General features: G+C 41.0%; 4 protein-coding genes across 5 annotated transcripts; 1 reads left to right on the forward strand and 3 right to left on the reverse strand.

The window, feature by feature from the left end:
* Positions 1-328: 328 nt before the first annotated feature.
* LOC120805132 (serine protease inhibitor 2.1-like) lies at positions 329-3,404 on the reverse strand. Of its 2 annotated transcripts, none has more exons than XM_040155049.1 (6): positions 3,327-3,404; positions 1,996-2,641; positions 1,805-1,875; positions 1,496-1,689; positions 1,208-1,355; positions 329-1,116 (listed from the first exon to the last, which is right to left on the reverse strand). In XM_040155049.1, the coding sequence occupies exons 2-6, from the start codon at positions 2,633-2,635 to the stop codon at positions 922-924; spliced, it is 1,248 nt and encodes a 415-aa protein (XP_040010983.1). In that variant the 5' UTR covers positions 2,636-2,641; positions 3,327-3,404; the 3' UTR covers positions 329-921. The 2 variants fall into 2 exon arrangements, with proteins under 2 accessions (XP_040010983.1, XP_040010984.1); XM_040155050.1 differs by having other exon boundaries at positions 1,996-2,668; positions 3,327-3,359.
* Positions 3,405-3,985: 581 nt separating this feature from the next.
* On the reverse strand, positions 3,986-5,459 carry LOC120805134 (dual specificity protein phosphatase 26-like). Its single transcript, XM_040155052.1, has 3 exons — positions 4,991-5,459; positions 4,290-4,501; positions 3,986-4,198 (listed from the first exon to the last, which is right to left on the reverse strand). The coding sequence occupies exons 1-3, from the start codon at positions 5,299-5,301 to the stop codon at positions 4,002-4,004; spliced, it is 720 nt and encodes a 239-aa protein (XP_040010986.1). The 5' UTR covers positions 5,302-5,459; the 3' UTR covers positions 3,986-4,001.
* Positions 5,460-5,602: 143 nt separating this feature from the next.
* On the reverse strand, positions 5,603-10,283 carry bag4 (BCL2 associated athanogene 4). The gene is made up of 5 exons (XM_040155051.1): positions 9,957-10,283; positions 9,259-9,378; positions 8,815-9,045; positions 8,336-8,605; positions 5,603-7,795 (listed from the first exon to the last, which is right to left on the reverse strand). The coding sequence occupies exons 1-5, from the start codon at positions 10,047-10,049 to the stop codon at positions 7,337-7,339; spliced, it is 1,173 nt and encodes a 390-aa protein (XP_040010985.1). The 5' UTR covers positions 10,050-10,283; the 3' UTR covers positions 5,603-7,336.
* Positions 10,284-10,731: 448 nt separating this feature from the next.
* On the forward strand, positions 10,732-12,678 carry lsm1 (LSM1, U6 small nuclear RNA associated). The gene is made up of 4 exons (XM_040155053.1): positions 10,732-10,912; positions 11,070-11,138; positions 11,346-11,461; positions 12,285-12,678. Exons 1-4 carry the CDS (start codon positions 10,867-10,869, stop codon positions 12,453-12,455), a joined length of 402 nt encoding a protein of 133 aa, XP_040010987.1. The 5' UTR covers positions 10,732-10,866; the 3' UTR covers positions 12,456-12,678.
* Positions 12,679-14,375: the final 1,697 nt, after the last annotated feature.

Genomic DNA, 14,375 nt, shown 5'->3' on the forward strand with positions numbered 1-14,375 from the left:
TACTCCAGTATGTCCCTTTTGATACCCCCATGTGCTTTCTCCAGCCGCTTTCAAGCCCCATCTTGTTTTCACTTTGCATTAATAGCTGTTACACTGTATAACTACATAAGGTAATATGGGACTTTTATTAAGTGGGAAGAAACACAATATTGTCATTGATAAAGGTTTGATTGTGTTGGTCTGGTTTAAAACTAGCTTCTCTCCTAAATAATACTGTTTCTAATATAGTGAATGACCATCTAGTGGCTGTTTGATTTAAGTAATGAATAAGCAGTTGGTGATACTTGACGTATTATATTGTGTTATATTTTGGCTGACATGACATGTAATTTCCCTTATGAAACCATCTGTTTATACAGTATATGGCCAATGATTACCTTTTAAGTTAATAACCAACCTAGGCAACCCATGATTTCAGAAAATACAGCAAAAGCCTCACATACACATATGACACATGTCAAAAAAAGGGGTGTGTATACAAAATGGTTGTGTCATATCTAATGAGAGAAATACATCAATGTTTTTCCCACTGGGATGTCTTCTTTTACCATCTTAGGGAAAGATAGAAATTAAGGAGATGTGCTCCAGTGCTTCGTCAAATACTGAAAAAGAGACTAAAGAATAAATAGTTGTAGAATGAATTTAAAAATGCTCCATAGTCCCTGAATTTGATGTATTTGTTTTAAAAGATGATCTTTGTTATAATGACTGCCAAATACTAATGTGAATGCCTGTTGATAATATTTTATCAGTGTACTAGTTCTCCTTCAAAAACTAATATAAAAACAAACACTCATAAACAGTAAAAGTGTTTGCTAGACAATCAGTCAGAAAGGAAGAGACCACAGACAAAATGTTTCTTAAATGTTTGTATTTTACATGTGATGCAACTGCTCGAGCAAACATAAAATGTTTCCTTCATCATTCATTTGGGTTGATAATCTTGCCAATGAAGAGTGTCTCTTGTGTGTTGCGCTCAGTGATGATCACCATAAATGGACGATTGAACTTCAAGGCAGGGATTAGACGGAGGGACAGAAGTGTGATGCTCATGCCTGTAGATGCTGTAGCTGTGGCTCCGGCCTCATCTACATCCAGGGTAGCTTTGTGCACAACCTGAGGTACAGTAGAGGCAGAGTGAGATGAAAGTTGGATGAAATATAGTGAGGGAAATATGCATGCAATAACACCCGCTCACTGTCCTTACCTCTGAGACTGCCAGTCTTTGCAAATCTGAAATGCCACTCAAGTCTGCATGATCATCAAACATGTCTGTCATTCCCATTTCAGTCAACACATCATTCAGCTTGTAGGAACTCTTGATGGAGAACTTTGGAACATATATGTCATATCGCCTAAAAAATTGGGAAATAGACAAACATACAGTGTTTGAGCTGACAGTAGTAATTGATCTGACAGGACAAAGATGAGTGGTTTAACCTGTGTCTAACCATCCACTCTAGAAACCAAGAATTTGAGGATGATTTCTCCCAACCTGGACTTCATCCACTTCAGCCATTTGGCGACATGGGCTGGGCTAATGACATTCTCTAGGGTTGCCATATCGCCAGGCAACAACAGCAGCATGGAGTAGGAGCTGTTGAAGGGAAGGTGGAGGACTGATGTGTTAATCGGCTGGTCGTAATAGTATTCAATGTCCTCCTCCATATTCATCATCTGAACTGGAACCTGGAAAATGACGATTTAAACGTGAAGTCCCTTAATTGGAAAAAACACAGGATGCACAGTGATGCATAATTATTGTAACTCAAGTCCATTCTGAATAAATGGTGCAACTTTGAACCTTGGTGTTCTCATCCACAATAAACTCGTCCTCCTTGGTCAGCTCAGGTTCAAATGGAGTCTGCCACTTTCCTGTTTCACAGTGACGAGCAGAAATAAAACATAGCTTACGGATGATACATTAAATTTAAATGTGTGACCTCAGAATGAGAGAGTGAGACAAACCAAATATCATTTCATGTGACCTTTTACCTTTGAAGTAAATGTAGCTGATGAGATACATGACTGTGTTTGGATCCAGGCTGTCGACCAGCTTGTCTATCTTGCCTCTGGTCTTCTCCGCCACATACCTATTGATGGTATTGGCACTGTCTGTGGTATTGGTGAAGTCAATATTAAACCCATCTGCAAAGTAGGACTGCTTCAAGACGTCCAGGAATTCAGCGTGTGGCTTGAAGCTGTTATCCACGAAGACAGCAGTCCCTTCATTGGTCTCTTCATGAGATTTTGCAATTTTGAGGAGAGCATGGAAAGCCTGATCTACATTTGCCTGCGTCAGTATGGAGCTGTTGAAACCCAGACCCCTGAAAAGCTGCCTGTGGGTCTCCCCCCGTGCTCCCACAGACAAGGCAGCCAAGGCGACGGACACACTAATTGGTGAGAAGAAGATGTTCTTGCCTTGTGAGTCAGCATGAGCTGCTAACTTCCTGTACAGATGGTAGGTAAACTCTTTGTTTGCTGAATTCACCAGTGAGGCGCTGCTGGCGCTGTGGTCGTGTGCAGTGTGTTGGTCTGCCTGATCCTTCACCTGGCCAGTACCTAAGCAGTGATGACCTCTCCCCACGCAAATTGCTGCTGATAAGATCCAGACACCCAGGGTTGCACGCATCATGGTGACCTAAGAGAAAAAATCAAAAGCATAGCACTGTTCATTTGGGTTAGACAATATTTGCTAGAACAAATTCTCGATAAACATGCGATAAAAATGTTGTTCTGAAGGCCCTGAAAGTCATTTTTTCAGTCTTACTAGAGTTATTTGTTCCTGAAGTGAGCGGGGCTCATTTAGAGAAGGTGAGCTCACGTACTTTTTGCACCGATCAGGATTTAGTAATATTAAGATCACAATCTGATGACGGTTGGTGGGTTTTTTATTTTTATTTATTTATTTATTTATTTTGGTCATTGACAATCAAGCCTAATTAAATCTCACACTTTCATTTTCATTTTAATTCTTGCATACTTTGTTGTGATCATTTAATGTTGCAGCAGAGATATGTAAGCATGTATATATTTAAGACTTCGAGCAAAGTTTTTAAAGGCTTTCATTTAAAATTTCTGATATTCCAACAATGCAGTCATTTCGTACCCTCAACAGGAGACTAAGATTAGTAAATCAAGTCAGAATTTAGATTTAATGCTCTGACACTCCACATTAAATTTCCAGTGAGCATTGTAACATCAACAGCATATGTAACTGTGTGTGCATCTACTGGCAGAGCGGTTAAACTTGTTCTATATGAAAAAAACACATATTGCTAAAATAATTTATAATGAAAGCTCTCAAAATCCTCTTAACCACTTACCTTCTTCTGGCAGTGTGTCTCATCAACCACAGACAGTGAACCACTGGCTGGAAAAGGCCATTTATAAGATTGATCAAGGCAACTGAACTTTGGTTATATTTATTCTCTGTCACAATCTCTTTTTTGCTTGTCCACTGTATTTGTTCAGTGTAATGATTACTGTCTAACCATGTCATCCAGCTGAGATTGCACAGGAACAGCAAGCAGCCATTGTGTGTTATCACCCACATGTACAAAAACGCTTGAGTGATGATTACAGTCTCTAGCCCATACTCTGTATCATACTGAACCTTACAGTAGAAATCAATTGAATGTTTTTGTATGAAAGACGTGCTGACGTCTGAATTAAACTGACTGCCAGACATTCAACAAAGGCTGCATCAGATTTATCTTTTTAATGTAAAACTTCAACCCATTTAACATATACAAAATCACAGAATATAAATATTCACCTTAAAGGTCATGGCAGTTAAAACATGAGCCAGGAAAGGATCAGATGCTGTAAGTCCCTTTTTGAAAACAATATTAGCAGTACTAAAAGTAAAAAAGATATACGCAACTATACAATGATATCAGTGTAATTCATCTTTTTAATGTTATTTGACCTATGTTTATCATATTCTTCCTTGTGTTCTGGACCCATGAAAGCCAACCAGTAATACTATCAGACAGGGTTCAGTGATGTGTGCAAAACAGCTGGCCATCTAGTTTGATGAGCTGTCTGAGGAATCCTCGATTAGGGATTACACCACGGTTATCTTTCACAGCACAAATGGCCTCCACAAGGGTCAGGTTCTGCTTCAGCATCAGGTAAGCCAGGACCAGGGTGGCAGAACGGCTCACTCCTACATGACAATGCACCAGCACTTTGCCTGAGAATCAGAGAAACGTTACATTGCAACGTTCATTTCTAAACAGACACCGAATCTGACTGCCTTCATCTTTTACCACCTCCACCCTTACCTCCTCTGCTGAGAGCCCTGTGGATGAAGTTTGCCGCTGCGTGGAAATTGACGCTCATGTCAAAGCCACAGGAGTCATGAGCCTCTATGCCCATGTAGGTGATGTTCATGCCGTCATAGATATCTAGTTGTCCCCTGCGTTTACTGTGAGCTGCATTGAGGATGTGTGTGATACGATGCTTGGACAGATCAGCTTTGTTCTCTGCACTGTGTCTGAAAAACACAACACTCTGTATTCACTGACAGTATCTGACAATAGGTAGAATATACAGTGAAAAGTTGCAGGCGTTTCCCGATGAACCATTAGCATGCAATGTATTTCATAGTCATGGACTGATACTTAGAATACCACTTCAGACATGCGAGTTAGTACTACTCAGAGATCTGAGAAATTCTTTCATTCCCAGGCATCAGTGGAACCAAACACATATCGTGGCTTTAGTTGACGCAAGTCCCCAATGTGGAATGCAGCTTGAGGGATTTTACGTAAGTCATTCTGCATTTAAATCTGATTTATGGCCGCTTCAGCTGTTTCACATATGTGGACTCTGAATCCAAATGTGGCCTTGGGTAATATTTGTAAAAAGGGGCAAGTCCTCTCTTTCTGTCACAAGAATAATTGGAAAGTAAAAAGTTATGAGGCTTCTTTTTTGTCTGCCACTCTGTGAGTTTTTACCGAAAGGAAAAGAGTAAGTTACTTACTGATCACCAACATAAAGCCTTGGCCACACTTCATCCGCGTGGCTGATGATGGCTTTGCCAGTAAACAAGAGTTTTTCCAATTCAAATACCGCAAGACCTGGTGAACTCAGATCAATGTCCACTTTCCGCGAAGGGGGTTTATCATTCCAGGATGCAGGAAGTTTAGACGTATACGACATGACTTTTTCTGCTCGGGAGTCAAGCCGTGCTTCTGACGTGAGACAGTAGTTATATCTTTTCCAAACTAGTCCATCAAAAGTATGCAAAAAGATAAAAACAGAAAAACTCTTTGTCCAGAAAATATCTTGCATGTGGCTTCACACGGCTTCACATGTCAAATGGAGCAGAAAGAACACCGCAGGTGATTTTAGTCTCAGGCTTCTTTGCCTCAGATTTACTCACCACAGGGTGTTTTAAGTGTTGTCAGGCCATTTGACCCTCAAATTAAATCTGGCTCGTGTGTCTCAAGCCTTCAGGGGCCTGTGTTATGCTTTTGCATCAAAATAGCGGTCTATTTAAAGATCTGAATGCTGGCTGGCAGATGCAGGGAGCGTGGACCCCAGCAAGTTTCCACTTGACCCAAAAAAAAAAAAAAAAAAAAACCCCAAGCAATTTCTCATTATTGGATTTTTATAATAGAAGGTGTCTTTACTTCTCTTTAAGAAATAAATATGCTTGTTTATCTGGAGCTACTATCCACAGAAAGCTAAATATTTCACCTTAGAGAATTTTACTCAGTTAACTGTATTTGTATTTGACTACAATTTAACAAAGTGATAAAATTCATTTGATCACAGGTTAAAAAATATACTGACATTTAATTACTTCTGTTTTTTCTCACTTGTGATTACTTCAATATTTATCAGGCAGACTCCCATCTTGTGTTGGAAACATGCATTACATCTGAAACTGTACAGTTACGCTCCATCTAAACAGAAACTAAACAACACGGGAAAAATGAACACATATGAGAGATGTTTTTTTTTTTCCATGCAAAGCTTGTGATCTTATTTTATTATTTTTTCTAATTATATAAAAACACCCCCTGAAATATGGCACTCTTATTTTTCTAAATCAACACATCAAGAATGATTGGGGAAAAAAAAGACTTACAAGAAAATGGATTGTGGTGGAAATGGATTGTGGTGGAAATGGATTGTGGTGGATTTGATGTAACGAGGATATTGGTGCTAGAGAAAAACGGAAACAAGACCAAACTAAACATATGATCAAATTGCTGTGACCAACATTGTCCTTAAGCACAAAACATTACTGAAAATTTTAAGTATGTCCTTTCCTTTATCCTTTACAGCAACTGATTGAACTACTTCTGAAAATACAATTCACTTGCTTAGTCTAATGTATATTCAAAGTGTTCAAAAAGGAAGATAAAGAACACAATTTAACAGCTTTTCAAGTAATTTTTTACCATTTCCATATGTATCTGTAACAACAGTAGTTCCTGTCATGAAATACATGTCATTCATATGTAGGTCTGATTCTAGGTCCGCACTTAGGAAGCAGTTTCATCCAAAAGATGGAGTAATGGGGACAGTAATCTTTAGGGGGTTTTAACTGATCTGCTACACTCTAGGTCCAATAATGAGCTCAGAGATGTCATGACTATACTGACTGCTTATCTGACATTACAGTGCATGTAGGGCTGGTAGCACGATTGAAAAGGAAAGCATTGCAACTATTCCTGATGAGAAATTAAGAGGTAAGTACGGGCAAATAACTCCATGGACCTTATTGGGGGTGAGGACAATACCATGATCATGCAAATGGTCTGTAAAACGTAATAATAGACAGCTAAGGAAGTGCATGTGTTGTTAGAAGTAGGATCAGACTAAAACCGACCCACAATCCTGAGGGACAGCATGACGATAATCTGAATCTGTATCACAGGTTAGAGACAACAGTTGCAAAGGGGCCTGAAATAAATCCATCCTCCAGTGACTCTGCCATGCATTATGCTGGCAAAGGCATGACATAAAAGATAAGCTGAGTGAAAGTGTCAGGTTTGTGTAGCCAGCACAGTCACTCACTGAGGCTGAAAGTCTTAAGATATGTACAAACATCAGTCTGCACTTCTACTACCCCCATGTCACTCATACCAGCACTATTAGGCATTAAAAGGTTGATTCCATGTAGCAATGTTTGCTCTTGTTATTGGGTCCATGCCATTTAATTCAGGAATTTTTTTATCATGGTGGCTGGAAAAAAACAAAAACCTAAACATAACACAGCTCCGAAGAACAAGACTAGACCCCCCGTGTCCATGGAACATCTGGAAGAAGAAAACAGCAAGACTTAGTGACCCGCAAACCAATAAATAAGTCCAGTTCAGAAGGCTTTCTTCTCCAGCTGGTCCAGAATGGCTTGGATCCTCTGTACAGCCTCCTTTCGGGCTTGCCGGACATTCTCTTGTCCCTGAGTCTCTACAGAGTCCAGCTCCAGCAGCTCTTTGGTCAGCAGTTCCTCCAGACACCAGTAACTCTTGTCTGACTTTTTGCCAACAAACTCATCAACATCTTCCTGAAGCAGTAGCACTCTGGCCATGACCTGCTGGACCTTGGCAAGGCCGGGGTTATCGCTCAGGTGCTGAAGTCCAGCCTGGCCTGGAGCTTGGGCCGGGGCAGACGGCGGGGGCTCACCTTGTGAAGGATTAGGCTCACCTCTCCTGGTTTTGTTGTACATTTGGGGAGGTGAACTTATTTCTGCAGGCTTTCCGTTGAGGGGATTTGGGGATGGGGTTGGCCTGGGTTTAGGTCCCACTTGTGGGGCACGTTGGTGCTGTTGGTCCTAAAGGGACACAAAAGAAAAGATTGTGCTTAAGATATTTGATAATCCTTAATCTCTTTAACATATAAGGACAGCATTTTTAAATTTTATAGATTTATTCAAATAATCTATGTCTATACTGTGGTGAAACTTGGTGTTTTGGTTTGTCCCTAATTGACCTGAAAAAAAGCTCTCATGGGTTTCACGTCTCCTAAGTACTTAATACAAAAATTCAGTACAAAAAGTACAAAATTCAGATTCACAAAAATAATGCAAATGTTATTTTTATTTTGAGCATCTGATAGCATTCCCAGCAAGATCAGATGTTGTGAACCCAGACCAGACATTTGTCCTCATATTTATAGCTGAAAAATATTCCGATCAAAAAAAGCGGAATGTGTAATTGTACTTTATCTAAATGTATCAATGCCATTTTCTTAGTTCGTCTCCTGAGGTTGTAATATTCTGTGTTAAAATCTGTTTTACATCAGCCTCTTTTTCTATTTACCTCACTTAATGAACAAAACCAAAAAAACAATTGAAAAAGCTGCACATTCTTACCTTGGGTTGATAAGGTGGCGGAGCGCCAGTTCCCGTCCCTGGCCATGCTGGGGGATGTGGTGGACGGACAGGATTTCCATAGTGGTTTTGTGGAGGCTGCTGGCCTGGCTGCCATTGTTGCTGTGAGGGTGCATACCCACTCGAGTGTGCCCACCCTTCGGCTTGAGGACTGGGATGGAGAGACTGGCCAGTGGGGTATGGGGGGTTTGGAGGCATTGCATGACCACCTTCACTATAGTGAGGGTACGGTCCAGGAGGATATCCAGGAGCCTGAGAGCATAGGCGGGACAGGTATATGTAGTATTTCCAAAAATATTCAGTTTCCTTTGGGTGTAAAAGTAACTTTGGTTCAGAGAAAAGGACCAAAAGCAACTATCAGTCTATATAATATGCACAGTCAGAGAGAATCAAATTTAATGTTACATTTGGCAAATACTTTTTGCTACATTTGACTAAAGTGTGTGTTTAAATGAACTCACCCCTTGACAGTGTTGGCCAGGATAGTGATGATGTTGGTGTTGAGAGTGTGGCTGGCCAGACGGCCCACTGCTCTGCTCCGCTGGACAGCCCTGGTTAGGATAAGGACCTGGAGCCGGTCTCTGAGGGTCAGCACAGTAGAAAGGGTTGGATGGGTGAAAACCACTTGTTGAATATTGACTCTGTGCTGGGCTGTAGACACCATGGCCATTTGGATAACCTCCAGGCATTACCTAAAAGAAAAAAAGCACAAGAGGGGGAATTAATGATAAGAGATTATATTGTCTCTGTGTAAATTTAAACACATCAGTGATGTAACACGGTGGCTAACTGGTATGGAATGTGAGGGAAAGCTGAAAGCACTTAAGAGACTTAAGCTAATGACTAGATTTACTCCTAAACCCTCGGATTTAGAGTGCCAGGTTATGTTGCATCATGAGCTGTACCTGTGGATTGTACTGTGGCTGAACATCTGATCCCGAGGGATAGGTGTTTGCATAGTGTCCTGTGGAATGAGACTGAGGATACCAGTAGTGTGAAGGGTAGCCTGTATACTGAGGAGCGTCCTGCGAACACAAAATATCACAAAGGAGAGTTATTTAAAGAGCACATCTCTCTCCTTAAATAACAGTATTTATAATCTGAGCCGTGATTGGTACAAGCTAACACACAGGAAACTGTAACCCACATGCTTCCAACGGCTTATCCCAGGAAATACAATTGAGTAAACAGTGGTACTGATTCATTCATTACTTGCTGAACCAGTTTTATCCAAAGAAGATCAACACTGTAGAGCGAACCAGAAGGAGGCCATGGTGAATATCTGAGAAATGATGCTGTCGCTAAAACATGTCCTGTATGTTTTGACACAACCGTGATACTTGTCCTACCATTAGCGGTGTCGTCACGTCAAGATAAACGTGACAAACTCGGGCAACAGCTGAACTAGCAGGGCAACGGTAACTATTACATAATGCCAGCTAGCTCCGTTAGCCGTCCAGCTAGCATGGACGGAGCTGTACGCAAGCTAGCTGGGTAATAATGTGTGTCTGCACAGACACCTGTCTTCTGTTTGACAATTGACCGCACACAAAGACAGCAAACAAACCCCGGGGACTTGTCTGAGCTCTATCCACTTACTTACCATAGTGCTATTCCAGTTCCTGTTATTATTTCCCGAGTTACAAGTCGAGGGCCAGCCAGACTTCAGGTCTGGCTGCGTCTGATGATGATGCATCAGCTAAGCGCGTTCCCTGGCAGCTGTCCTGTCATCTGCCATAGCAAAAAACAACCCTTTAACAAACCTAACGTCACGTATCTGAGCCGCCAGTCGCTCCAGACTGTTAACAACAACGTTAGATGTTTTCTCTATAGAAAGTCCAGATCGCTTGGTTGGAACCAGGAAATGATTGAATGACGCCGCTCGGGCAAACCGTTCCTGTCTCTTTAACGGGGGGCACAAGTCAAACTACAGAGCTCTCACTCCGCCGCGCTTTTCTGGCAGCGCGAATGTCTTTAGGGAGTGAGCGGGTTCCAGGTTCTGCGGTCATTTTTGTTCACACTGTATTGACAAAAAATTAAAACTATGTGGAAGGTGTAGTGTTTGGGTGTATTAGGACGAAAAATTGAAATCAATTCGGATAACGTATGGCTACACAAACAAATAGTTGGATTGTTCCCGAAGCTCGCACTGGCTCTCGTACGTGTACGATCTTTGGTGTCGCATGTGAGTCAGTAGACGCTGTTAGCCAAAAGGAAAAACGTCATCAAATATCAAATTTTTCCAATAATAATCAATACTTTAACGTGCAAAAAATATCCATCATTGGTGTAACATGTATTTAAAGACGTATTCTTAAAGCACCAGTCCGACAAAGTTTATGATCAGAAACTTAAATGGAATACAGCGCTGAAAGAGTTAAACGTCTACAGGAAGTTTATCCCAGGCATGTATAAAGACGCTTCCTGTGCTCTTCTTGAGAGAAACATATTTTGAAATATTCATGGCTTAACGTTACGTGAAGATACACGAAGTAAATAAACAGTAGCCCAAGATGAACTACGTACCAGGGACGGCAAGCCTCATAGACGACATCGACAGTAAGTTGGGGAAGAGGGTGTTGAGAGAGAGAGAGAGAAATAGATTATTTAGTGAAAAGTCGTTTCAAGATGTGGCATCGTGCCTGACACAAACTGGATCATATGTATCCGTTTAATACTGTTAACTGAACATGAATGTGCTGGTTGTGTCCTGCAGAGAAGCACCTGGTGCTGCTACGAGATGGCAGAACACTGATCGGTTACCTCAGAAGCATCGATCAGTTTGGTACAACTCATTTCATTACCTCCCACTTGTCTCTACTCATGTAAGGTGCAAAACACCAAGTCCAGACATTTTCAGCTAATTCCTTCAAAGGCTCGTTTCGAACGTGCATACGAATCCCACCATGCGACCACTTTGGTCTCGCCCGGAACGTGTTGTTCTGTGTGAAAATTCGCTGCATTACTCCAAGCTGTTTCTCTTGTCCCGCAGCCAATTTAGTTTTTCATCAGACAGTCGAGCGTATCCACGTGGGGAAAAAATTTGGCGACATCCCCAGAGGAATATTCATTGTGAGAGGAGAGAATGTGGTCCTGCTGGGAGAGATAGTAAGTGGGAACTTCCTCGTTTTGTCTTCTACTCATTTTAATATGCTTAATAGGTTAATGGGGAGAAAACAGTTGGACACATTGCTTATGAACAAAGCTTATTTACTTGAGTTAGCCTTTTTTATTTTTATTTTTCATGCCTATAAGTTACTAGGCTACAAACTAAATGAGAACACAACACAACACATCTGCTGTTGTCTGATATATCTGCTCTTTTGGCTGCAGTTTATGACTAGAATCAATTAGGAAAACTCATATATATATATGTATATATGAGCTGTAAACTTTGAAAATGTATGAATCCGTCTCCCATCCTAAAGTACTGTAAAATGCTAAACATACAAAATAGAAACTTAGTTAATAAATGTTTCTAGTCCTCCTTAGCCGCTTAAACGGTCCGCTTTCCGATGGACTTGAACGGGAAAGTGGTCTCAGACTTTTGGACCCCACTGAATCTAGTGAGATATTGGATGATCTGGCCAACATTGGCAAGTCCTGTATCAACAGGAAACTACTTGGACACTGTATGTTTAGGAGGTCTGTGTGCTAAGCCTTAATCGGAAGCTTTCATGGGAGTGAAAACTGAACAGTTTGGTGTTTAAACAGGCTAGAACACTTGAGTCGCTACTATTGCCTCTACTGTGTCATAAACAGCGAAAACTAAACACAGCTGATCGACCAGTAAAGCACAAAACGGCTGATAGTAGCTCACTGGGTGTACCACACACATTCAAGTGGATTTAAACTGTGTCTTAATGTACATAATACGTTGTAAGTTTGTTACAAGCCTTTAACAGATGCAATATGGTCTCTGTCTCCATAGGACGTGGATAAGCCCTGCGACACAGTCCTACAGCAAGTTTCCATTGAAGAGATTCTGGAGGAGCAACGGTTGCAGCAGCAAGCCAAGCAGGAGACGGAGAAAGTCAAAATGCAGGTCCTGAAGGACCGAGGCCTTTCCATCCCCAAAGCCGATAACTTAGATGAATACTAACACCGCCTTCATTTTCCATGAGCCTCTTTCTCAGTTTGTATGGGACTGATAAGTTTTTCTGATGAGTTTGAGTTTCAGAGAGCATGACAGTGTCGTTTTTATGGGTACATGGCTCCATCACGCTGGGCCTATTCATTGTATTTGTACTGTATGAATTTCATTTGAATTAGTTGGAGGGGAAAAAAAAAAAAAAAGATGCTCTCGGTTTTGCAGATCATGGTGGCAAAACGATGAATTCATGTGTGTCTTAAGATCACTATGTTGGAAATTTAGCAGTTATTTTACAGCGGCACTTTCTAATCATGATATGGTTAGTTGTTTTATTTGGAGATGTTATTGACAAAAACTACTTGCTGTGCTCCATTAAAGAGTTTAGTTTTTCTTTATCGAAAGCCTGCTTGGAAACAAATTGTCCTCACATTCTCTGACCATGTTGCCCATTTGATTTTCCTCACTCTGTTGTATTGAATGCATTACTATTAAGGCATTAAAATGCTGAAGTATTTGGGTAAATTTTGGGCCCATAGCAGCCAGTGACCTTCCGGTCCCGTGCGATAGCGCCACGGTCACAGCACGAAGACCACGTTGCATTCTGCAATGCTGCATCCAACGTGAGACTGATCGTGCATTTGTATTTTGCAGCCTCTTTGGAAAGGACATCATTCATTTGGGCAACGCAGTCTAGGCAGGCGGCATATCAGTGCATCAGACAGCCTCATGTGCTGTATTATAGAGATAAGAGCCTTGCCGGAGAAATCGATCCTATCTGCTTTCATCAGTCAATGACAAGCCTGTTAATCGCTTGGACGGACACCGAGAGTTAATGTAAAACAGCCGCTGTGCACTGTGGCCGCCTCAGTGCGCCCTCTACACTGGCCGCAACAGTAGGGAGGGCGGCGGCGTTCGGGCCTTTCCCTGCTGGTGTGACCTCTCGAACGACTCGTCGTGGTACCACGTAAATTGGCTGTCCACCGAGATGAGATGTATGTGGGTTTTTTTTGTTTTTTTTTCAAACTGTGAACACTGATCAGCAGCCTGCAGGCAAAAAAAAAAAAAAAAAAAAAAACAGTTTTCGGACAGATGTCAAGTGATGTACAGTTGTAAAAGAAGTATTTCCGGTCAAACTTCAAAATACAACACTTAAGGAAACCAGTGCTGGATATGTAGGACTGGGGTCATACATGTCAAGGATTGTAGGAAAGTCTTGATTAACTGGTTGTACCCTTGACTACACATATAAAAATGCAGTCTTTTTCCTTTTTAGGGAACCTTATCATGCCAAGGGTTCATTCTAATACAAATGAAGTTACTGTGTACTGTGTACATTTTGAGTGGATGATTTTATTCAGCCATTTAAAGACTCTATAGAAAATGAACAAGCTATAATCAAACCAGTTGTAATAATAATAATGATCAAAAAACAGTGCATGGAGGCATTTCTGGATCTCAGAGAGTCCCACTTTCTTAAGTGCTGCTAACGAGGATCAGGCATACATACTGAACTGAATTTAGCCCCAGTGACACATCTGGATTTGTAGAGATACAAATTCTCAGAGCTGCAACAATTAGTCGATTGGCAGAAAATGAATCTGCAACTATTGAGACAATCACTTCAGTCACTTTTCAAGCAAAAAGCTAGACATTTCTCTGGTTCCGGCTTCTTAAATGTGGGGATTTCTCTGTCATATGATGGTAATTCGAAAATCTTCGGTTTTTGGACTGTCTGTCTAATAAATCCGAGGATGCCACCTTAGACTTTAGTAAATTTAAAAAAGGCATTCTTTAATATTGTATGACGTTTAATTGACGAAACAATTTATTGATTAATTGAGAAAATAATTGACAGATTAGCCGATATTGAAGAATATCATTAGTAGCAGCCCCAACACGCAGCAACATCAGTGAGCTGGGAGGAAGTTT

Source organism: Xiphias gladius, chromosome 19, assembly GCF_016859285.1.
Source record: "Xiphias gladius isolate SHS-SW01 ecotype Sanya breed wild chromosome 19, ASM1685928v1, whole genome shotgun sequence".
NCBI classification, from domain to species: Eukaryota; Metazoa; Chordata; class Actinopteri; order Istiophoriformes; family Xiphiidae; genus Xiphias; species Xiphias gladius.